At 45.9% G+C, this 23113-nt stretch overlaps 1 protein-coding gene across 2 annotated transcripts in view; it reads right to left on the reverse strand.

The window, feature by feature from the left end:
* Positions 1-1288: 1288 nt before the first annotated feature.
* ASF1B (anti-silencing function 1B histone chaperone) overlaps positions 1289-23113 on the reverse strand; it is a 119546-nt gene continuing 97721 nt past the window's right edge. The window contains exons 2-5 of one of the 2 annotated variants that reach the window (XM_056861669.1): positions 11824-11936; positions 7708-7823; positions 3140-3316; positions 1289-1542 (exon numbers count right to left, since the gene is read on the reverse strand). In XM_056861669.1, coding sequence (XP_056717647.1) covers positions 1345-1542; positions 3140-3316; positions 7708-7823; positions 11824-11932 — 600 coding nt within the window. In that variant the 5' untranslated portion in view covers positions 11933-11936 and the 3' untranslated portion in view covers positions 1289-1344. Of the gene's footprint in view, positions 1543-3139; positions 3317-7707; positions 7824-11823; positions 11940-23113 lie in introns of those variants that run through there. The other variant, XM_056861668.1, reaches the window with a different exon arrangement.

Below are 23113 nucleotides of genomic sequence, written 5' to 3' on the forward strand. Positions count from 1 at the left end.
ATTCAATCAGTGTTGTTTGATCACATAATAAGCTGCAGGTTTGTTATGGCAACACTGCACACAATGATAGAAATGTTTCCGAGCTCTTGCTTCAAGGAAGCTAAACCTACCTGTACTGATCCTTTAACCTTGCGCAAGGTTAGCTTCTTGCCACAGTGAGCATCGAAAGTGAGTAGCCATTCACAATGAGGTTCTACCCAAGGTTCTCCATCTATTCGGAAAGATGGCTGTCCCTCATTTCATAACAATTTCTTCCAGAAGCTTTATTAATTGGATATCAATTCCACAATGTCAAATGATTAAAAGACCTGTACGTAGCACATATCTCTGTAATTTCAGGGAGCAAAACGGGCCAAGTACCAGGGCATGCAGTCACTGAAAGTAAAGGAACAGATGGGAGGGAGGCCAGAAAAAGAACTTTTCCATCATAAAGATGTAAACGTTGCCCTAACAGGAAAAAAAAGTTAGAGGAGTTTTGAGGGGAAATTGCTATGTGTAGAAAGAGACAGCTACTTAACCTAATTGCCTGAAGAGCAAACCTGACCATATGACAAAGGTATGTTCAATACTCCTCAGACAAGAGTACCTGTGAAGGATTTTGTAAACTCAGACACTGCTTGCAGGAGATACCATTCCTGCCAGTTGTGGCCCTGGAGAGGACACCATTGTACAAAGATGGGTAGCTAGGGCAAGCCCAAAACCAGCGCTTGAAAAAGCAGCAACAGGACCCTTCACATAATAAGCAGCCTCTCCTCTGCTTCCAACTGATATAAGAGACTTCCATCACCTTCAATGCTAAGTGCAACAGTAGAACAAGGGCTGCAAAATTGGGTCAAAAAGATTCTCAGCTCCTGATGGAAGGCAGCAAGGCCTGGCTGCAATATCTAGCCATTACATTGGCTGTAGGTTCCTGAGGCTCATGTCTGTACGAACTGAAAGAGCAAAAGAGTCAAGCTTTTGAAACAGAAGTGCCTGCTGTACTAGACTCTCAAGAAAAAAAAAGCAATGTGGCACTGCACGTTACTCCTGGACTCCAGGAGATTTGGCAAAAATAGGGGGAAACAGGATTTTTGTTTACTCGGTTGCTACACTAGATGCCTGACAAGAGCAGAAGGTGCAGGTCTGGAGCACAAAATCCTATGGCAGAACTGCAAACTTATAGTCAGGAAATCCTCCTGTCGAATTCCAATAGGATATGGGGCTCAGAAATTTTTGTTGACTCAGAGAGACCGTTTAGGAATTCAGTTGCCTCACTGACAATATTCATTTTTTTCCAGCTGTTCTACAAAAAAAATTCATAAATTGCCCTTCTCCATGTCCAGTCCTTAGATTCTTGTGCTTGGATCACATACAGTCCATAGAATTCTCAGGCTGGTGACCCATTGACGGGGCCAACTCCTTGATGTAGGCACAGCTAGGGGACAAGAAGCCATCCAGCTCTGGATCCACGTTTTCAATATTGTCCGTCTGGTCCCTAGGACCTTCCCAATTGATGTGGAAACGGGTGACACGAGGGTTCGATGCCAGGATATTCCTCTGCAGCTAAGAAGCAAGAACAGGGGTAAAATAATCAAATGGGTTTATCTTGGAACAGTTTTCTAAACTAATAGCTATTGAAGGCTTACAGCGACTCCACATTTGGACAATAAGAACCAAAAAAATTATTACTACCTTCCTGCTGACAATGATGAAATTGATCCTAGTCTCTTACTGTGCTGTACCTGGAAATTTTTGCCTAGTTGTTGGCCTGTTTAGAGGTTATTAAGGTCTATAGCTTGTCAGAGACATTGGTTCAACTCTTTTGGATGGTATTTTAAAACCCAGATGCCATACTCAAAAGCTGCCTCCTGAAGGTCAATGTTATGATCTACTGACCCCGATTTGCTTGAATCACTTGGAAACTAACCTTAAAACTTTGTTTAGAGCGTGATTCCTCCCTGGAAGAACCCATCAAAGCTCTTAACTCAGAGCCAAGTATCTGCTTCTTATGACATGCAAATCTACCCTTCCAGAGTCAAGACTCTCAAACTGCCTGTAACACCTATTCTCACCTGAATTAATCAGCACGATAATCATTTAATCAGATCCAGATGCAACTGTAAACGAGGCTTTGTTCTCTCTATTCAGCTGTAATCAACCCTATCAGGGCTCCATTGTACAAAACTATTTAAATTGTGCCTTAGCTCTTGAAGGAGGGGGGGAGAAATCAAAGCTTCTTTCTGAATCACAGGAGCTGTACATTCTGCTACTCCTCTGGTCAAGACATCCTGTCTAGTGAATGTAGATAATCAGCTGATCCTGAACTGAAATCACCCAGTGACTCCCTGCCTCAGCTGCTTGCGATCATGATTCCCAATAATCCTGTCCCTTCTATTGCAGAAAATGCAGCAGATAGTTCTCAAGGACAACAGTATTCTGGCTAAAGGGAGGCAAGGATTTCAAGATACTCAAAAGAAATTGAAAGGGCAAAATAACTCCCGCTCGAGCCTCAGGGTTAAAGGAAACATTGCTTGGGGGGGGGGATTAAAAAAACGGGTGGGTCACCTCTCCCCAATCAACTGGCTTCACTCCCCCTAAGAAGGGGGGCAGCTCAGGTGTTGCAGAAGGGTGCCTTAAACTTTTTGAAATTACAAGCCTCTTTTAAACTTTTTTGATCTTTAATTTAGCAGTCAAAGTGACACAACAGTAGACCTAAAAATGCTCAAAATAAATGTCAGCGTCCCCAGTGTTTAAGACTCACTGGGTATAACCATTAATAACTACAGGTGCTGTTCCCCCCATATGACCAACCTCCTCATCACCTGTACTTTCCTCCTTAGTAATTCTCTAACATGAGAGAAATAAGGGAATTGGGGGGGGGTCATAATCCCACTTACCATAATCCAAGGAGGTATGTTTCTTCCACTTTTAAACTATGCAATACTGCTTGCAGTACCCTTCCCCCTTTCAAAAATGCTGCTTTAGAGCATTTCCTTCTCCTTTTGCCACTATATAAGATGCAATGAATATATAAACCAAAGTTGCTCTGTGCATTCAGCAACAACTATAAGCATCAGTCGCAGAACTGTAAGGGCATGGGTCTCCTCAAGCCTAAGAGGGAGGTTCAACTGAGCCTGCTCTTACCATATCAGCATCTCACCTGAGAAAAGTCTGGTTTGAGGGGTGGATTCTCTCTTAGCTCTGGATCCATATACTCATTATTGACATAGTAGCCAATGCGGATGAATTCTTGGCCTAGGTAAGTGCAGGTGATGAGTATCACTGTAACTCCCACAGCATCACTTTCCGGGATTAGACCAGGGTTAGGGGCATTGGCCTGCAGAGAGGAGGCAGTACAAAAAACAAAGAAACATTAGAGACATTTGTATTATATCCTTCCAAACAGTTCAAGGAAACTGCATGACATTTCCCCCATCTGATCCTCACAGCAATTCAAGATATTCAGTGGTCTAAGGTCACCCAGTGACCTTTTAAAGCTAAGCATTTTTAAAAATTAAAACATTAAATGCTGCCTTTCTTCTAGAGGCAATTTGCAATAGAATGAAACTATTCCATAACATCTAGTAAGCATAAAAATACAAGCTTACACAATTTCCAAAAAGCTAGCCTACCATAAGTACAGCCCAAACATGCTTGTTGTTAAGAAAAAGCTGACTTACACATTTGCCTAACATTCAACAGGGAATTCCCCTTCCTCATATGCTCAGGTCATAACTCTGGGCCAGCCACAGAAACAGCCTAGGCCCATAACCATGCCTGAAACCAGACAGTAATGGATTTAAATGATCTGTGCATGCGCATTCATCAGCATTTTTCCAAATGTTTCTCCTTCTTGCTTGGTTGTACCCTTTGGATTGTAAAACTCTGAGAAAGGGCCCTTTGGCTTGAAATGCTGTCATTATGCTCGAACCTTATGATAGGGTTGGTTACAAATCTGAACAAAATTCAAGCACTTATTTAAAAGTTTCCTTTAGAGCTGTATTAAAAACATCACTGTATATACCAAACAGAAAATAACAGCATGATTCAAACTATTATCAGTTGATCTGCTGAAACGGTGTGTAACGTTTTGTCACTTTATTTTAAGTAAACAAAAGGGTTCAGAGGAAAGTAATAAAAGAAAAGGTTATACCATAGGGGATACTATATTAGCTCTAGCTAATAAATTTGTGTGAGGGACAATTTTCAGATATTGAAAAGCCTGCCATATACTAATACAAATTACATACTACTATACTAATCTTAAACTGGATCATTGATGGTTTAGTAAGTAACAATGGGTTCAGGTTGCAGCAAGGCAGATTTCGACTGGACTTTTAAAATGCCACAGAATTCCTCTCGACAGCCAAACTGAACCATTTGTCCAGAGAAATGCAGAATCTTTCCCTTGTGGTTTTTAAAGAACTGTCAGATATTGGGTTAGGCCAGGGTAGGGCTGTCGATTCGGTTCGTCCCGAAACGAAAAACAGGCGAATTTTCCCCAATTCGGCGGGTTTTAGTTCGAATGGAACCGAACTAAAAAAAGGCGGGAAAACGGGGAGCTGAATTTGGCAAGTTCGGGGTGTTCGGCAAATAAATTCGGCAAATTTGGGGTTCGGCGCAGCAGCATAATTGTCAGTTAGTAAGCAGCATTCTCCTGCGGCCAGTCGGTGGCCAAGCAGGGTCTACTGGCCAATCAGTCGCAATTGAGCACGTGAGCCCAGCTGCTGCACGGCCCGGGGAGAGAAAGAGAGAGAATCTGTTTGTGAGAGAGAAATCCCCGTGGGGGGGGGCGTGTGCACATTCACCCCTTTCCGTGGCTGCAGGGGGCGCATTTTAGGGGTAGAGCCCCCAAACTTTCAGCGTAGCTTCAGAGGAGCCTTCTTGCAAGAACCCCCAAGTTTTGTAAAGATGGGATCAGGGACCCTCGAAATATGGGCCCCAAAAGGGTTCCCCCCCTTAATGTGCATGTTTATTCCCTTTACAGCACACATTCGAGCCATTCCGTGGCTGCAGGGGGCACATTTTTGGGGGTACAGCCCCCAAACTTTCAGCGTAGCTTCAGAGGAGCCTTCTTGCAAGAACCCCCAAGTTTTGTAAAGATGGAATCAGGGCCCCCCGAAATATGGGGTCCCCCCTTTTTCCCTATTGGGATGAATGGGATCAACCGATCCTGTGTGCATCTTGAGAGCGGCAAATACAAGGCAAAACCTCCCGTGCTTAAATGGAATCATATTGGATTACCCAGTCCTCCCAGTCCCTCCTGATGGAACAGAAGACATCCACAGTAAGACCCCTTTTGGGGCTTTAATCTATAATTTTTTTACGTGTGTATGTGGGGGGGGGGAGAAGCAGAGTCTGTGGGGGGGCAGTTTCTGTGGGGGGGTGGAAGCCAAAGGAGGCTTTCGCCCGTTCTGCCGAGGGGTGTGTGACTGCTCACCTCTGTGGGAGTGTGTGTACTGCTTTTAAAGTTTTAAAGTTTAAAGTTGAGTCTGTGCGGCGGCTAGCGAGTCTCTCTCCGCTCGGCACCCAGGCCACGCCTCCTCCTTGGTGTTTTTCCCTGTTTTTGCCCCTAGCCTGGGGTTGAGTGCAACAGGGCGGCTTGCGTGAGATCCCCTGTGTCTTGGATTTTTTCCGTTTGGGGTGTGCACCGCGGCGCCGTATTGGTTGGAGGGGTGGGGGGAGGTGCTGGTGAGACTTGCTTGTGTTTGGTGGGGTCGTTTGCATAAGGGGGGAGCGTCCCTCCACCATGAGAAGAAGGAGCAGGGCAGAAAATACTTTTTTTTTTTGCACGGTCTGTTTTGCTGCTCGCTCAAAAATGTTTTTGCAAAATCTGGCTTTCACAATGCATTTGCACGGTCCAAGTCACCTGCTCCTTTTTTTCTTTTTGCTGAGTTAAGTAATAGCATGCAATGCACAGCTCGCGTGTTGCTTTGCATTGCAATGGTTAGCACGGGAGGTTTTGCCTTGGATTTGCCGCTCTCTAGATGCATAGGATCGGCTGATCCCATTCATCCCAATAGGGAAAAGGGGGACCCCATATTTCAGCCCCCCCGATCCCATCTTTACAAAACTTGGGGGTTCTTGCAAGAAGGCTCCTCTGAAGCTACGCTGGAAGTTTGGGGGCTCCACCCCCCAAAATGCGCCCCCTGCAGCCACGGAATGGCTGGAATGTAGTTTTTATGGCTTTATTCGGCCGAATTTTCCCCCGAACTCAAATCTCGTGCCGAATTCCACGGATCCGAAGCAGGGGAGTTCGGACTTCGGCATTTCCCGAATTAAAACAGGCCGAATTTTGCCGAATCCAAATTTTACCGAATTTTTTTTTCAACAGCCCTAGGCCAGGGGTCTGCAAACTGCGGCTCCCGAGCCGCATGCGGCTCTTTGGCCCGTTGAGTGCGGCTTTCCGAACTTGGTTCGGAGCCCCTGCTCTCGCGCCCGCTCGCGCCGGCAGCCGGGCTGCGGAGCTGGCGCGCCTGAGACAGAGAGAGAGCAGGCGCGCTGTCTCTCCCCCCCCCCGCCATGGAGAATGGCCAGGTCCCCCTTTCCCTTGCCCTCAGTGGTTGGGAGGCTAAAGTCTTCCCTCCCCTCTAGCCGCGCAATTGCTGGGCAGGCGGCTCGGCGGTTCCTGCCCCCCGCCTATCAGCTGTTGGGCGGGGCGGGCTTCCTTTGGTAGACCTGGCCTCCGGCTGAGTCCCATTGGGAGGCCATGTCTACCCACTGGCTTTCTTGGCGGTAGACCTGAACTCTGAGGAGGGGGAAAAGTCCCCCTTCAGAGGCCAGGTCTACTCATTGGCTTCTATGGGCCTCCGGAGGCCAGGTCTACTGCCAAGAAAGCCAATGGGTAGACCTGGCCTCCCAATGGGACTCAGCCGGAGGCCAGGTCTACCAATAGGCTTTTATGGCGGTAGACCAGGCCTCCAGACGAGGACTCTGGACGTGGAGGGGGGAAATGGCAGGGACTTACAATTAAATTTTTATCAATAAATAAGATCACTATTAAGTATGATATCAAGTTTTATTCAGTGTACCTTTAGTTTAATTAAGACTTAAAACTTTATTAACTTAATAAACTTTAATTAAACAGTGTACCTACCTATATAGTTTAAGTTTAAGAAATTTGGCTCTCAAAAGAAATCTCAATCGTTGTACTGTTGATATTTGGCTCTTTTGACTAATGAGTTTGCCGACCCCTGGGTTAGGCAGCTATAGGTTCCTTCCAGCTGTACTTAATCTAGAATCAAAGGCCTGGATCCTACTTAGCAGAAGTGAACTTTCTGATCTTCTGCTGCACTCCCTTAAATCATGCCCTCAGGGTACAGTGGGGATCTGCAGGGAAGCAACGGGCAAAACTATTCCCTCCCCATTTCTGCCAATGGAAACACCTTCTGCCAATTAGAGACAAAGTCCGGGGGTGGTGGTGGTGAGAAATGATTCAGTGACTTTTCAGTGACTTAACAACAAAACTGTATTTTAAGCCACTCTAGTCAAATTCAAAGGCCTTAGACAGGCGTATCTGTGCACAGGATTTCAAACTTAGCCCTCAATACTATCCAGTCCTCTGAAGTTATTTACTTTCAAGTAAATTTGCAGTCTCATGCTGTAAACTCCATTGAGTTTAATAAGACTAACTCCCAAATAAGTGGGAACAGACTTGCAGCCTCATGCTTCTCTCTCACCCCATCCTCCACCACTGCTCTTTCCTCCCTTTCCCCAAGTAGCTCTTACTTCAAATAAAAACATATGCCTCCCAGCTGGAACTGGTCCCACCAGGACGGAGTCAAGAACTTGGTCATACTCTTCACTCTCGGCAGAGCCCACGTAAATGATCTTCCACTCCAAGTCTGAAAGAGATAGTACAGAAGAAATGAACAACGGTATAGACACCACAACTGCAGAGCCTTACTGGAAATGTATTGCCCTCCTACTCAAAGCCATTACATTACAACAAGCCAGTGAATTAGTATTACTGTTTCAAAAACATATACATCTGTTCAAGAGTCAGACTGAGGATTTCATTCACCAAGCAAGCCAAGATTACACAGTTAACTCCATTCTGATTCCCAGTTACGTCACAAGCAAACTTTTCAGAATGGTCTCTTCTCTGTTCAAGTACTGAAGATACCCCTGAAAAACGACAAGGGGGCTGTGTGCTGCTGATGTAATACCCTCAGATCACTGAAGCCAGCTCAGGAACCCCTTGAATGCATTCAGTTCAGATCTTTTTCTGGGGTCAAACCCTAGAGAAAGCATTTCTGAAAATCTGCAGCAAAAGCCAGCCAGGGAAAGCTCCCATATCACAACAAGCCTTCCCCACCCAAAAGCACTGTGCAACTACTTATACAGTGCTGCCATTTTAAACAAGCTGAGGATGAACATTTGAATGAATGAACATATATTTGGTGTTTAACTTTGAAAAAAAGTAGGCAGCTTGCCAGAAGCACTGCTGGGGGGGGGGGGGAGAGCAAGCCCTAAAGTTAATTCAGCTTTTTACTTGATAGATGCACATCTAAAAAGCAGTCTTATTACATAGGTGAAGAATATAATACTTCTCTTTAAATCTTATTGCCTCCTTCTGTCTTTCTGACTTTTAAAAAATGATCTATAAAATATTGTTGGCAATCTGCTATGAAGGATCATTTGTGCAGCTAAAATGGTAAACAAGCTCTTCCATGTGACATAGTAATCCTAGTTACAAAAACTTGCATCTAATAATCAGGGGTCATGAATAAAATAAAGTCAGGGGCTCTATGTTGTTGTCCCACAAACAGGAGCCAAAAGAAATGTTAAGGAAGGGAACAAGAAGCAGGATTGATAGGAAGCTATGTGAATTTCTCAAGTATCTACACACTTGCTTATGGAAACGTTCTTTTGCTATCTTGGCATTCTGTGAAAGAGTTATTCTAATAGAAGATCAGAGTCTGAAAAAGGCAGCTAATCCCAGGTTACAGCTTACTTATGAATCACTTTAACATTGATTTTTTTGCAGGTATTACTTTTCATGGCCACAGGCCACAAGAAATTATTAACTTGAATAATACTTTAATTTAAGCACTGGCTTGCAAGATCTCAGAAGCTGGAGAGGGCGAGAGCTTTAATACCAGGAATGTAGTCACCCCCGGGGAAAGGTTCCAGGCCCCTTCTCTGATATGATAGCAACATTAAGAGTAGCCCTAAAGCACTCTACTTCCAAGAGCGGATTAAAAAAAAATCTTCACAGCACCCTATCCAAAAGCAAGGGGATGTTCACAATGATAATCTATCTCAATTTCGCACCAGTCTGAACTCCAAAAGAGAAGACAGGCCTGAACAATAGCTGTGGAAACTCTGTGCTTACAACCGCCCCCCAAAAGAAGCAAACCAAAACCTCAAATATGTGCAAGTCATCAACATCCAGGGAATGGGCCCAAAAACTTTAGGGGGGCAGGTTCTCCCCCCAATGGCCACAGCCCTGGCATTAAAACATGCCCCCTCCCCCACCAAGACTGATTGGCTCTGCTCAGCGGCACCTTGTAGGTTTCCAAGATCTCAGAAACACATTCAAATGTATTAAGTACAGACATAAAGGAAGAAATTCAATAGTTTAAAGAAAGCTGGAATTCCCAGAATGCTGAAGCCTCACAATACACAAGGTAATGCTTCTGAAACTGGGGGGGGGGGGGGAGTATGCACAATATGAAACATGGCTGTGAAAATGTTCTTCATTTGCATCCCATGACAGCACTTCTCCCATCTGCATGAAGAACTCCATTTTAAAAGTCTGCCTCATTTGAAAATAAACTCCGTGCCATAACAGCAGCTTTCAGGGACCACAATAATCCCAATGCAACAACTGCTCTGCTTTTCTTCTACAACCAGCACTCGTTTCTGGTCCTCACCTTTAACACGCTCCGTGACCTTCCCTACCCAGACTAATCCCTCCCCCCCTTATTTCTCATTCTGTCCCCTTCCACAATTTTCAATTCACCCATTCCCTCATCTATCCAAGAGTCCATGCATGCATACTTGCTGCCCTTTATGTTTTGGCCTCATGCAGGAATAACTGCAGTGTATACTTGTCCTGCTACAAAACAACCATGAACAGCTCCCCATAATAAAGGATTGTTATGACCTGGATCTAGACTAATGTTTTCTCAAGCACAGGGAGGCCCTGTTTTGCTGGCTTCCTGGTGACAAGCTTGTTGGTCAAGTGGCTATTGGAGCGAACAAGTTGAGGAAATTCAAGGATTCTGAAAGATAAACATTTACAATTTTCCAAAACTACACGCGCAATTTCCCCGGAGCAGGATAACCCACAAGAACCAATTCCCCTATCCTGTTTTTATTTTGGGGGGGCGGGGAGAGAAGAAGCATTCTTTTTACTTTCTAAATTAGTCCTTTTCTGGAAAGCTCCAGCAGCACAAAGTCTGCGGGTGGCACTGTTCTGAGAACCATGTAACCCATAACTCCTTAGATCAGTGGTGGGGAAGGTCAGGGCGGGGGGGGGGGTATTTAAGGCCCGCAAAATCATTTGGTCTGGCCCTCCATGAGTCCTGGCAGATCTCTAGCTCAGAAGGATCTAAGACTGGTGATACGCGGACAGGAATAGCCTCTATTCAAGGCAAATGTGAGTTTGTTTTGCTGAGAAAAGGAACCTTTCCCCCCCCTTGCAAAAGAGTCATTAGCTATAGAGCTGCTAGGACTGCCCAAGAAACTGTGTTAACCCTTTCCCACCTGGACTGTGGAGAAATGTATTCCCTCTGTACTACAAGAGGGTTGGGGCGGAAGTGGCAACAATGGAGGGGTTGAAGGGGACAGGGCCAGAATGCTGGGGGGGGGGGGAGAGTTCTTAGCCAGTGTGTCTTCATTTCACCCCTGCAGGAGGTAGGAGCTGGCTGTAGAATCCAGCCCTGATCATATGGAGCAGGAGCAACTCTGGCGTGTGGCTACGTGGACTGGTGCAACAGACCATCCTGTGCCACCAGGTGGGCGAGTGCACCACTGGTTGGATGCCTGTCTGCTTGCCCACGCCGGGGGGGGGTGTCATCTGGGGCAGCTGCCTGCTTGGGGCTTGGTCGGTTAATTTTTAAATTAATAATTCTGTATGACCCACAAATGATGTTATAAATATCCAAATGGCCCCTGGCGGGAAAAAAGGTCCCCCATCCCTGCCGTAGATGAAAGGGGTGGGGGGAGACAGAGAATACAAACGTACTAGATATATAAATGAACAAGCAATTTGTCTAATTAAACACCATAGTAGAATAAACAACATTTCAAGAAACTCAAAGGTGTGAAATTAACTATTTTGGAGTCTAGCATCCCATTGCTATTCAGAAAGAACCTCAGGAAAACACAGTTGTTACTCCTCCCATAGGCTTCCAAGTAGCTAATATCCTCCCCACCCAGATCAACTCTTGTCTGGGGTGGGGGGGGAGAGACAGGAGACCACGAGGGGGCGGTTTTGTGACAAATTTCCCTGAGGGTTAGAAGACATCAAAACGAAGGCCAGCAGACGAGACTGGCAGAGCTCCAGGATACATCAAGATGACGATACCTCACACCCCACAGCTGCGAGCATCTAGGCCAGCAAATACCCCCCCCCCCGGCTAGGCCAGGCCAGGCCGGCTCATTTTAGCCAAAGCACCTACAGCCCTAAGCCCAGACTAAGTTAAAAGGAGGCCTCGTGGGAACACACAACTTTGTCACCGCTCCCCATACAGCCCTCTAACGGTTTTGGCAACCTGCTTTTGTCGGTGGTGACTGGGCGCAGCTAGTTGGGTGGGTAGAGAGACACACACACAGCCCGCCCGGGTACTCCAGTGGGAAGGAATGGACGGCGTTCAGCCCCCCACCCGGACTCACCGTGAGGCAAAGCCTCTCCGCACTCGAATTGCACCTGGAAACGGAGCGGGTGGCTGAAAGGGCTCGGGTTTTCCAGCACTAAAACTCCCAGCACCGACACCCGCGCCATGACAGGCTTCCCCACTCCTCCTCCTCCTCCTCCTCCTCCTCCTCTGGCACAATTAACAGCCCCCGGCCACACGGAACCCACTCCGCGCGCAGCCGGTTTAACGACGGAGGGGCGCCGCGGCCAATCGCGGAGCGGCCACAGGCCTGCCTCCGCCAATCCCGGCACTTCGCGCCTGAGCTCTCCCGCCCACTCCTCCCGCGAGGCCACACCCCCTCCATTCCCTCTACCAATCTGCCTTTCCTATTTGGTCCCTGGCGGGAGCTTAATCTAAACAATCGTCGCTCGCCTACGCTTTCCCCCGCCCGCCTCTCCCGCCTCTGCCTCCAATCAGCACGCGCCTTGCCCGTCCCCTTCAGCGCGCTAAAACGCGGTTGGCCAACTGGGGCTTTCCGGAAAGGCGAAGAGGCCAATCCAGACAGTCGGTGGAATGGAGGTGATTGAAGGCGGGGAGATGAGTCGGAAACGCTAGGTGGTCAATGCAGCGGATTAAGCCTGGATAGTCTAGCGCTACTCCGGAGTGGTGGTTTAAAGACTGCAAGCTGTGTCGGTGCAATGAAGGGCTCTGGGGTGCCCGGGTGTGGGTAATAGCCAATGGTAATTCCCCAAATAGGAGCAAATGCGCCTGCCTTATACAAGGAGCTGCATTGCGTACAGCTCTGCAGGAAATCAACCCACAAATAGTGGCTGGGGAATGTTTATAGGGAGCCTGTCATAAGCAAAGCCGTAGAAGTCATCTGGCTGCTTTGGCAGCAGAGCAGACAAGCTTTGAGAGCCTTGACTGTCAGGATCATCTGCAAGACTGTCTGCTGCTTACCTTCACTTTCAATATCGCCTCTCAAGGCGCTCCTGCCTAACATTTTCATGCCCTTTCCTGCTGTTTCATCTATCGGAGGGCTTAGTGTCTTTTAAAGCCTAAGAGGCTCTTGTATCAGGTGTGGTTGCCAATCTCCAGGTGGCGCCTGGAAATCTGTCAGCATTATAATTAATCTTGACTACAGAGATCAGTTCCCCTGGAGAAAATGGCTGCATTGGAGGGTGGACTCTGGCATTATACTCCCTCACCTCTCCAAACCCTGCCCAGGCCCCACCCCAAATCTCCAGGAGTTGCTTGACCCAGAGTTGGCAATCCTAGTATCATGGGTTGCCAGTAAATGTACATAGGTGTATGCCTTTCAGTGAGCACTCACAAACCAGTTTCTGTTTTCCCCATCAAGGCCTGTATGGGAGAGGCCTCACTTACAGTAGTTCTCGTTCTTTGTGTGTAGGCTGTAGTTCCAAGTGTGTGTGAAGCCATAAAGCTGAAGCTGCCAGAGTCTCCTGTGTAGCTAATGGTTGTGTGTGTGTTAAGTGCTGTTAAGTCACTTCTGACTCATGGCAACCCTATGAATGAAAGTCCTCCAAAATGTCCTATCTTTAACAGCCTTGCTCAGATCTTGCAAACTGAGGGCTGAGACTTTCTTTATAGAGTCCATCCATCTCGTGTTGGGCCTTCCTCTTTTCCTGCGGCCTTCAATTTTTCCTAGCATTATTGTCTTTTCCAGTGACTCTTGTCTTCTGATGTGACCAAAGTACAATAGCCTCTGTTTAGTCATTTGAGCTTCTAGGGTCAGTTCAGGCTTGATTTGATGTATAACCCACTGATTTGTTAATTTGGCAGTCCACAGTATCCGAAACATTCTCCTCCAGCACCACATTTCACCTTTGAATATCTACTTTCTTCCTATGTAAACTTAATATGATATGCCAGACCCCAGAGGCTACTACACTATCATTTTTACTGGTGGCGTTTTAACAGCTATATAAAAGGCAGATATGCAAGTTGTAGCATTTGGTCCCAGAAAAGCAGTGGCAGTTGAGTGGGAGTGGGGTCAGGTGGAGCCCTAGTTGGAAACTTCTGCTCTGTTCAATCTGCAATTGCCTTTCACCCTTACTTTTCAAAACATTGGCCAAACCCCCCCCCCCAAAAGCATTGTGAATACTAAGATATTCCCCTTTTTTTCTGCTCCAGCTCTGGGGCAGCCACTTTGAAAGGCCAAAAGTTCCTCTGCCAGTGGCTGGCGCATAGATAGCACCATCTGTCCAGCTGCATTTTATGCCTCCTCCCATTTTTCCATTGTGAATCCCTGACTTTCCTTTGATCCTTGTCTCATATATCTAATGCTGACAGCTCTATTTTCCCTCCTTTAATTGGTTAGCTTTACAAACCCTAAACTTGCATGTTTGCTCAGCTTTTTGATACACACGAAGACCTTAAATTCATTCTAATGCATATACTTTGCTGTTTACAATCATATATACACAAATATATACATGGTTTAAAAAACATTCTTCACAATGATGCTTAAATTTACCAATATGAGCCTACCTTTTATAGTGAGGCCCTGCTTTGATTGCCACCCTTTTGCCAGATGACAGCATGTGACAGATAACATTCGCCAGATGACACTGGTGACACTGAGATTGTGGGATACCCTCCCCTGGGAACTTCATTTGCTAATCTCCTTGGCAGTTTAAAACACCTGGCTGTCTTTCTTACAATGTAATCCCATGCAAAGTTACTCCAGTCAAAGTCCATTATTTCAAGGAATTTAGGCTGGAGTAACTTTTCACTGTTAGGTAGCTTCCATGTGGTGGTGATTCTCCACGTAGGACTTGTTGCTGCTATGGATGCAGAGGCGATGGAAAGCACAGCAGTTTTTCCCAATTGGAGGGCAGGGGAAACCGTGGCTGCAGGGGCTGAGGCACAAAAAAATGAGGCCCCAAATGCCTACTTTTCCATCCATGTGATATGCAAAGGCACTTTGAGTGCAGCTTTCCCAAAGGATCATACCAAACCAGGTCGGGGAAAGATTGCAGCAAAGTGGGGGGAAACCCTGAAAGTGGAGGATTAGTGAATGATGTCAGGTTAAAAAAAAAACTGGTTTGGATGCTAAACTGGAGCAAAACTGCCACGTGGAAGCAATCTTAAATCGTTTTCTGACTTCCTGTGAGTTTTAATCTTTATCAGCTGGCTGTTTTACATTTTTTAAAGACAAGGCATGCCTTTATGACATAAACTCCAAACTTACTAATGCAGTACATGCAACATTTGCACTAAAAAATTATTTAAAATATGAGTCCATATTGGCAGCCACATTTCTATATTTTTTTCCCTGCCTTGTAACTGACCTTAGATTTGCTGGTCAACTTTGCAGCTGATTAATCCAGAATTGTACAAAATCATTCATGTTTAGACGTTTTTAGCACTTTCCAGTATTTTGCAATAGTTTGCAAAAACTTTATGTGCTGTGAGAATTATATATAAAACCATAACCGATGATTTTACCAGTATCACATCCTTAATTATATTCAATTAAGAACTGAAGTTGTATTCCTAGCATCTCATGGATTGTAGTGTTCCATATTTCAAAATATAATGATTTAAAATGTTTTGTTTCATTCAATTGTAATTGTTTTTATTGTACCAGTACTTGGTAATGTGCAAGCTAACTTGAACACTGAAATGTGGGATATAAGTTTCAAATAAACAAATGGAGAAGCTTTTTATGGGCATCCTGCACTTGATAATCATCCTTTACCTGCTGAGCTAATACAATACAAAAATGTATTGTTTTATACTGCTGGTTTGGGTAGGGCAATATACCTGCAAACATTTTATGTTTGGTCTAAGGACCGTAATAATAAATATATATACCTGCTGAGCTATTAGTTTAAATAAACAACCTCCAGCCTTGTTCAGCCTGTGGTCAATTCTGGATGCTGAATGACTCATAGGTGCTGTCACAAAATGGCTGTAAGTAGTGGCAGGACTAATAATAAAATGGCTGCTACAGAGTCAGGGCCGACCTTACAAAATGGTTGGTGATTCCAAGCCAAGCTTCCTACAATAAAGCCAGCTGCTTCTGAATAGCAGCTTCCTGCAGATACGAAGGTGATGACTTTTGGGTTCTTTTGAAGCACTTCCTCCCCCAAAGAGGAGGAGGGAAGTCAGGCTCTTTCTTTTGGGAAGCAGAAACTGTTTGGTGTCAGTTTCCAAAGAGGAGGGTTTGCTCCCTGCACTTTGCAATATGGTTCCCTTTCCGAGCTCAGAGACATAAGGAAGTCTGTATCTATTGCCAAGTTGATAATGTGTTGCTGTGATGCTCCTGCCTAGGATGAGTTCAACACTCTGCTAGTCATTCTGCTGGTAGGGAACAAACTGGGTTTTATTCCGAAGAAGCAAACAGGCACCAAGAAACACATTGGCAGGAGTAGGGTTGCCAGCTCTGGGTTGGGAAATACCTGGAGATTTTGGGGGTAGAGCCTGAGGAGGGTGGGGTTTGGAGAGGGGAGGGACTTCAATGCTACAGAGTCCAATTGTCAAAGCGGCCATTTTCTCCAGGTGAGCTGATCGCTGTTGCCTGGAGATCAGTTGTAAAAGCGGGAGATCTTCAGCCACCACCTGGAGTTTGGCGGCTCTAGGCAGGAGGCATACTGCCCATAGGTCCCACCTTGGGAATCACAGGCTTAAGCTATTGTTTGGCACTTTCAGGTTATACTATTAGCCTCATTATCCAAGGTAGTAATTTGGTATGCAAGGTTAATGCATATGTCAGGCCGCATGTCAGTTTCCTTGACTGGATATCAAAAGCATATTCCCATCTGTTCCTGCAGAACCGAAACACGGAGAAAATTCTGCAGGCATTTTATACCCTCTGGTTACTGTAGACATCAATGAAGATGCTGGGCTTGTCAACGGTTCCTTGCAGAAGCCTGGGAATGTCATTCTGCCAGTTGCTATAGCAAACACTGGTGCAGAGAGGACTGGGATTCAAAAGCGCAGACAGAATAACAGCTGGTTGCGTTTCAGTGCTGTTTGAAAGATCGTTAGGTCCAATTTAAAAGTGATGCTGAGCGTGTAAAAGAAAGTTACCCATACAGGATTATGCACGGCAGCATCACATTTAAATTGGGTCGCTGGCCTCAGCATGTCAGGAATCCAGGGACTGAATGCATGCTGTGCTGGCATGCTAGCATCGCGCAAGTTGGAACTGGCACCTCATTTAAACGTAACCCCACACGGGTAGCTTTCTTTTACATGCCCAGCATCAGGTTTAAATCGGTCCTCTGAAAAAGAGCAGTTTCACCTCAGACGCAACTGCGCCTCAGCATGAGCTGAGGTGCGCTTATGCAATTTTATTTATTGAAATATTTATGCCCTGGTCTTCAGTCCTGAGAAACCCTCAGAACAGCTCGCAGTCACAAAATTAATTAAAAATACATCAAAATCATATGACCAAAGGCCTAAAAAAACCCTCCCTAGCAGAGATTAAAAAATAACAGGACAACCAGAACATAGTTAAATGCCAGCAGATTAATAATACGAGATTGTTGCCTGCTTCTTGCTTTTCCCAATCAAGATTAGGACAAATCAGCATAAATCTTACATCCCTCCCCCGCAGCCATCGTTTCTCTGCCTGGAAGCACACGATATTACATGCTGTTACAGCTTTGCATAGCTCACTTGGGAGCATTTGTATGAGAGACGGATATGTTGATGAAGGCTCAGAAGTGTGTGGGAAGACACCCAAGCCCCTTGAATTTGGTGGGCTTGGGTATGCCTGATTCCATAGAACTGGAGTCCTGGAGGATCTGAGTCTTGGGTTTGGCTCGACCAAGAGCAGTACAGGCCATTAGCAGTGATACTTTTGCAAAGTTTAATGCTGATAAGGTATCAAGAATATGGACTGATCTGGATATTCATTGTAACAAAGGCCCATCAGAAGAAATCCCTAATGCACTGCTTGGTCTATTTATGGACCATTTTGACCCATTTTCTAGGATGGATAGAATCATAAAGTTGAAAGGGACCACCAGGGTCATCTAGTCCAACCCCCTGCACAATGCAGGCCATTCACAACTACCCCCCACACCCCCAGTGACCCATACTCCATGCCCAGAAGATGGCCAAGGTGCCCTTCCTCTCATGATCTGCCTAAGGTCATAAAATCAGCGTGGCTGACAGATGGCCATCTAGCCTTTTCTTAAAATCCAGGGAAGGAGAGCTTACCACCTCCCGAGGAAGCCTGTCCCACTGAGGAACCACTCTAACTGTTAGAAAATTCTTCCTAATGTCTAGACGGAAACTCTTGATTTAATTTCAACCTGTTGGTTCTGGTCCGACCTTCTGGGACAACAGAAAACAACTACGCACCATCCTCTATATGACAGCCCTTCAAGTACTTGAAGATAGTTATCATATCCCCTCTCAGTCTTCTACTCTTCAGGCTAAACATTCCCAGCTCCTTCAACCTTTCCTCATAGGACTTGGTCTCCAGACCCCTCACCATCCTTGTTGCCCTCCTCTGGATGTTGACAAGATCCTGGGATCTGTGAAGACCACTACTTCTGCCCATCCTGGTCACTAAAATCACACAAGGACCACATCAGTGGTCATCTGGTTCCATGCCATGATGTACTTTGCATTGGTCCCCCCTCAAAATCATCTTGGAGACTGCAGTTGGTGCAGCACACCGCGGCTTGGCTATTATTGACAGCTATACAGAGCATGCCTATTACTTACATTCTCAGTCACTCCATTGCCTGCTCATTAGTTACTGGGCTCAATTTAAGGTATTGACTATCCCATATAAAGCCCTTCATGGCCTTGGTCCTTCATATCTAGGGAACCACCTCTCCCCCTATGCTCCACCACAACAGCTTTGCTCATCTGAGCAGGGCCTTCTGCAGGTGTCAGCCTCCAAATGGGCAAAATCAATAGCTGCCCATCAGATCGGGAAGGCTCCCACTTAGGGTTGCCAGGTCCCTCTTCACCACCAGTGTGAGGTTTTTGGGGTAGAGCCTGAAGTGGGTGGGGTTTGGGGAGGGGAGGGACTTCAGTGCCATAGAGTCCAATTGCCAAAGCGGCCATTTTTCTCCAGTTGAACTGATCTCTACCAGCTGGAGATGAATTGTAATAGCAGGAGATCTCCAGCTAGTACCTGGCAGTTGACAACTCTAAGGATCTTGCCATGTAATTTTTGCATTGTTTAATATGTCATGTCAATACATATTGCTTTGCTTCAGTTCTGTTTTCAGATTTCTGGTTGATTCCAGATTTCTAAAATACAAGTCCTATAGCATTGCTTATTGGGTGTCTTAAGCTGCTGATGGTATTGACGTGGTGCAGTTTACCTTGAGTCCTTGTGAGAAAGGTGGACTATAAATAATGTAAATAATAATAAAAAAAACATGATCTTGTGTTCAGACAGCATCCATCTTCTTAATCCCAGCCTGTTGCCTAATTGTAACATCACAATGCTTTATCCCCACACAATCCAAAATTGAGAGAGAGAGAGAGAACAAGGCTGATCCTGAGCATATTCATCAGCTGCAATGTGGGGAGGAATGATCAAGCATCATCCATGGTTTAATGTGGTACTTGGGTCCCTTCCTATCTTTCCGTTACCACTCTGTAGGGCTGTGAAAATGAAAAACTTGGATTAGGAATTCTTATACATTAATTCCACTCATGTTCCATCAGTGCTTGGCTCCCTGATAGATTACATTACATTTGTTGCCTCTTGGGTGCCAAGCCTATCTGAGCCAGCGTGTGTTACTGCTCTGTCTCTCAGCCCCAATCTGGCTGGAGTGGCTACAAAATCAGTATCATGATCTTACCAGCAGAGAGCAGAAGAAGTCCTTATCAGAACTGCTAAATCTGAGGAGACAGAATCTCAGACTGGGGCTTTGCTATGGGCCAGGGCAGTGGAAGGACTCATAGGGTTGCTTATTCAGTTTAAGCTCATGATGTTCACACACATGTATAGCCCCTTTGCAAACACCCCAAGTGAATATTTGCAGGTACATGGGAAAACGTAGTATAAGGAATGCACAGAAGTACCCTTTCTTCTGTGTTCTCCACCAGATATTTTTAGCTTTGTGTGCGCACCATTCAATACATACATGCTCAGACTCTAGCATACAAATATGCAGTCTCATATGCATCTACCATTTCTCACAAGCAGATATTAGCATCCACCCATGGGGTATTCCTATTATGTTAATGGTAGAAATAATCATGCTTATCTCCAGAGAAACCTTGAGATTCCTCTTTAGTCTTTGTGGTAGTAATTATAATAATTGTTACGTTATTTATATAGCCCCCACCTACACCAATTGGTGCCTGGGGAGTTCAACATTAAAAAAAATCAACAATAAAATATAATAAGAGCACATTAGAAATCTATTTTTAAAAAGCATTTTTTATAAAAGATAGTATATGATAAGACATATGGTACAAAATCCTTACATCAAACTGTCTGTGGCTACAGTCTTTCAAGAGAGAAACCACAGGCTTGTAATGTCTGCAGGTAAGTGGTTAGATAGCAGATGGCAGACACCAATTAATATCTAACCACAAACAAGAGAGTAACATGTGAGGAAGCTCCCAGGCATCTATACATTCTCCCGCATGCTCAGTGCAGCCATGTACAATATTCCCAGCCCCGCACATGATGTAATAGTGGAGCATTCAATCATACTTCTTGAAAGCACAGACCACAATCCTGCAAAATGTCGGCACGTTTGGCCTGCGGACCGAAGGGTTGTCGTTGGAGACCGGTTATTATGAAGCTGCCTTATACTGAATCAGACCCTTGGTCCATCGAAGTCAGTATTGTCTATTCAGACTTGCAGTGGCTCTCCAGGGTCTCAGGCAGAGGTCTTTCACATCACCTACTTGTTAGCCAAATTGCTCGGTTATTAATATTTATATGGGGAAATTAGCAATCAATAACCGGCAAGGGGCATAACCTCGGGATCTAACCTGTGTTTACGGGAGTCCCTTCCAAGATTCAAACAAGAGGCGGAAGCAAGGGTTTCTTTTAAGAAGTTTACTTTAAAATATGTGCACATGCAATCCAATAACATATACACAACACACAATCAGGGCCTATGAAGTAAAGGTAGTAGGATAGAGACGTTCGCCAATGTGGCAGTTTCCCTTTGAAGAGGGGTGATACTACACCTGATCCAGTAGTGGACGTCCGGGGCTCTGTGCGGCTAGAATACAAGAAAAGCGGGGGTAGGGATTCCCGGGGCTCGGCCAGCGAGGCGAGAGAGTATCGTGGCTGGGCTGCGCAAAACCCACACCAACAGACCGACAGCAAGTATGAGAGGGGAAAAGGAAGGGTAAATTATGACTGAGAGTCACTCCAATTATACTCTTTTTGGGGTGGGGGATGATGGGATTATCACTCGTGGTTCCCAGGGTGGACAAAAGGTGATTGAAACCTTAATGGTTGGCTACCAAGGTGTGTCAGAGGGGCAATTGAGACAGGTAAGCTAAAACCTATGGCTTGCGCAATTCCGGGAGGATCTGGAGACAATCACTGATGGGTTTAAACAAAGGCGCGAACAACTGTGCCCGAGCAAGTCACTTTCGTAATGCCGGATGAGCGGTTCTTCGCAGCCGATATCACGGAGGCTTCCGATGGGTCGTTAATCATGCAGATGGAAGGGTGGGTGCTGGCTACGTATCTGGTTGTTCCTTGCGAAATGGCTTCTGCTGGACACTCGAACGGGGACACAGGAAAATGGATTCCCTCTGGTTCACTTGGAGGGGTTGTCCTGCCTGTGGTTCCTTAATGCCTGTTTTGCGGGATGCTGCGGGAGCCCTTTCCATAGCGTTTGGGGCTTGCTGCACGTCTGGGACGGTGGCGACACGTAGCTTCTGGGGTTGCCATGCATCCAGTCTGGGAGATGGCAAGAGTGGGGCAACATACTCGCCTAGTCCCTTTAACTGGAGATGCTGGGGACTGAACCTGGGACCTTCTGCATGCCAAGCAGATGCTCTACCACTGAGCCACAGCCCCTCCTGTGGTGGGATTTCTCCTGTGGGGTCCCACAGGGTGCCATCTCTTTGCAAAGGTCTTCGGAGACATCATTAGTAGTTTTGGACTGGATGTTATCAATATGCTGATGACACTCAGCTCTAAGGCTCTCTATCCAGATTTTCTGGATATCAGCAGAAATCAGCTGATCTTCTGGATATCAGCAGGAATCAGCAGGTTCAAAAATGTCCTCATTTTGGAGCCTCTTACACTGTATAAATCTGCCAGTGGCAGGGCATGCCAGGAATGTTACAAGGAAATACTCCAGAAAAGTAGCACTTGCTGTTTCATGGTTCCAAATAACCTGGAAGTATATGGAAGAGACCTCTGCAACAATTTGGAAATAATTGGCTTCATTATCATGTTGTACGGAATTGAAATATAGCAGAAAGGCCTGTAAAATGTGGGGGGGGGGGATAATGAAGCCCATAGCCCAGTTCTTTCGTCTTCATTCTTGTCTTGGCTCAGAAGCACACAAACATCCATGCCTTTCCCCCACACCTTGGTGGCTGCCCTGGAGTGTGGTATAATTAGCTGCAGCCTTGATCTCTCCTCCTGCAACACAATCAGATTGTTGTTGGCGTCACTAATAGCCTGAAATTATATCAATTTGGAGTCATTTCGGAAACATCCGTGAGGGAGGGGGAAATGTTAATGAGCAGCCTGCAGTACTGCTAATAGAGCTCGTGTGTGCGTGCGGGGGGGGGGGGCAGGATCTCCATCTGGGATCGACAACCCAGAAATCCAAGTGATAGAACCAGTGGCACAGGCCCATCAGATAGCCTCTATGCCTCCCCCAAAAGAAAACTAGTCATAATTAAGGACTTCTAAATTATTCAAAAGCCACCATGCTGTTTCCTTAGCAGGAGATGGTTGAACGAGAATAATCATCTTGGAGGAGGGCCCTCGTCAGACTGCAGTTCATGGGGGTCCTCAGCCTCATGGGAAAGGCATAGAGAAGCACTCCTAGGTGTCAGGTAAAGCACATTCTGGACCTCACAGAGGGGAGGTGTCACAAATTGCACCGGAAACCTGGTCCACGCCAGCCCTGGGAATAGAACCTGAGGCAGTCTGAGTTTATCCCCTTTCCAGCCCTGACGTTCCTTCACAGCACTAGGACCAAGTGCTTTGTCAGGGTTGTTCAACAGAACATTGCTGTGGAATGGCAATGGGTATTATTGAAAAGCGCACAATATAGCAGCCTTGCTGATGCTAAATGGGGCGGGGGTCAGTCCCCGGCTGGGAGGGCTCCTGGGAAACCCCCCAGAATAAAAGGTGAACTATGATGTGGCCCAAAAGGAACCAAAAT

The sequence above is a fragment of the Euleptes europaea genome, chromosome 1 (genome assembly GCF_029931775.1).
Source record: "Euleptes europaea isolate rEulEur1 chromosome 1, rEulEur1.hap1, whole genome shotgun sequence".
NCBI classification, from domain to species: domain Eukaryota; kingdom Metazoa; phylum Chordata; class Lepidosauria; order Squamata; family Sphaerodactylidae; genus Euleptes; species Euleptes europaea.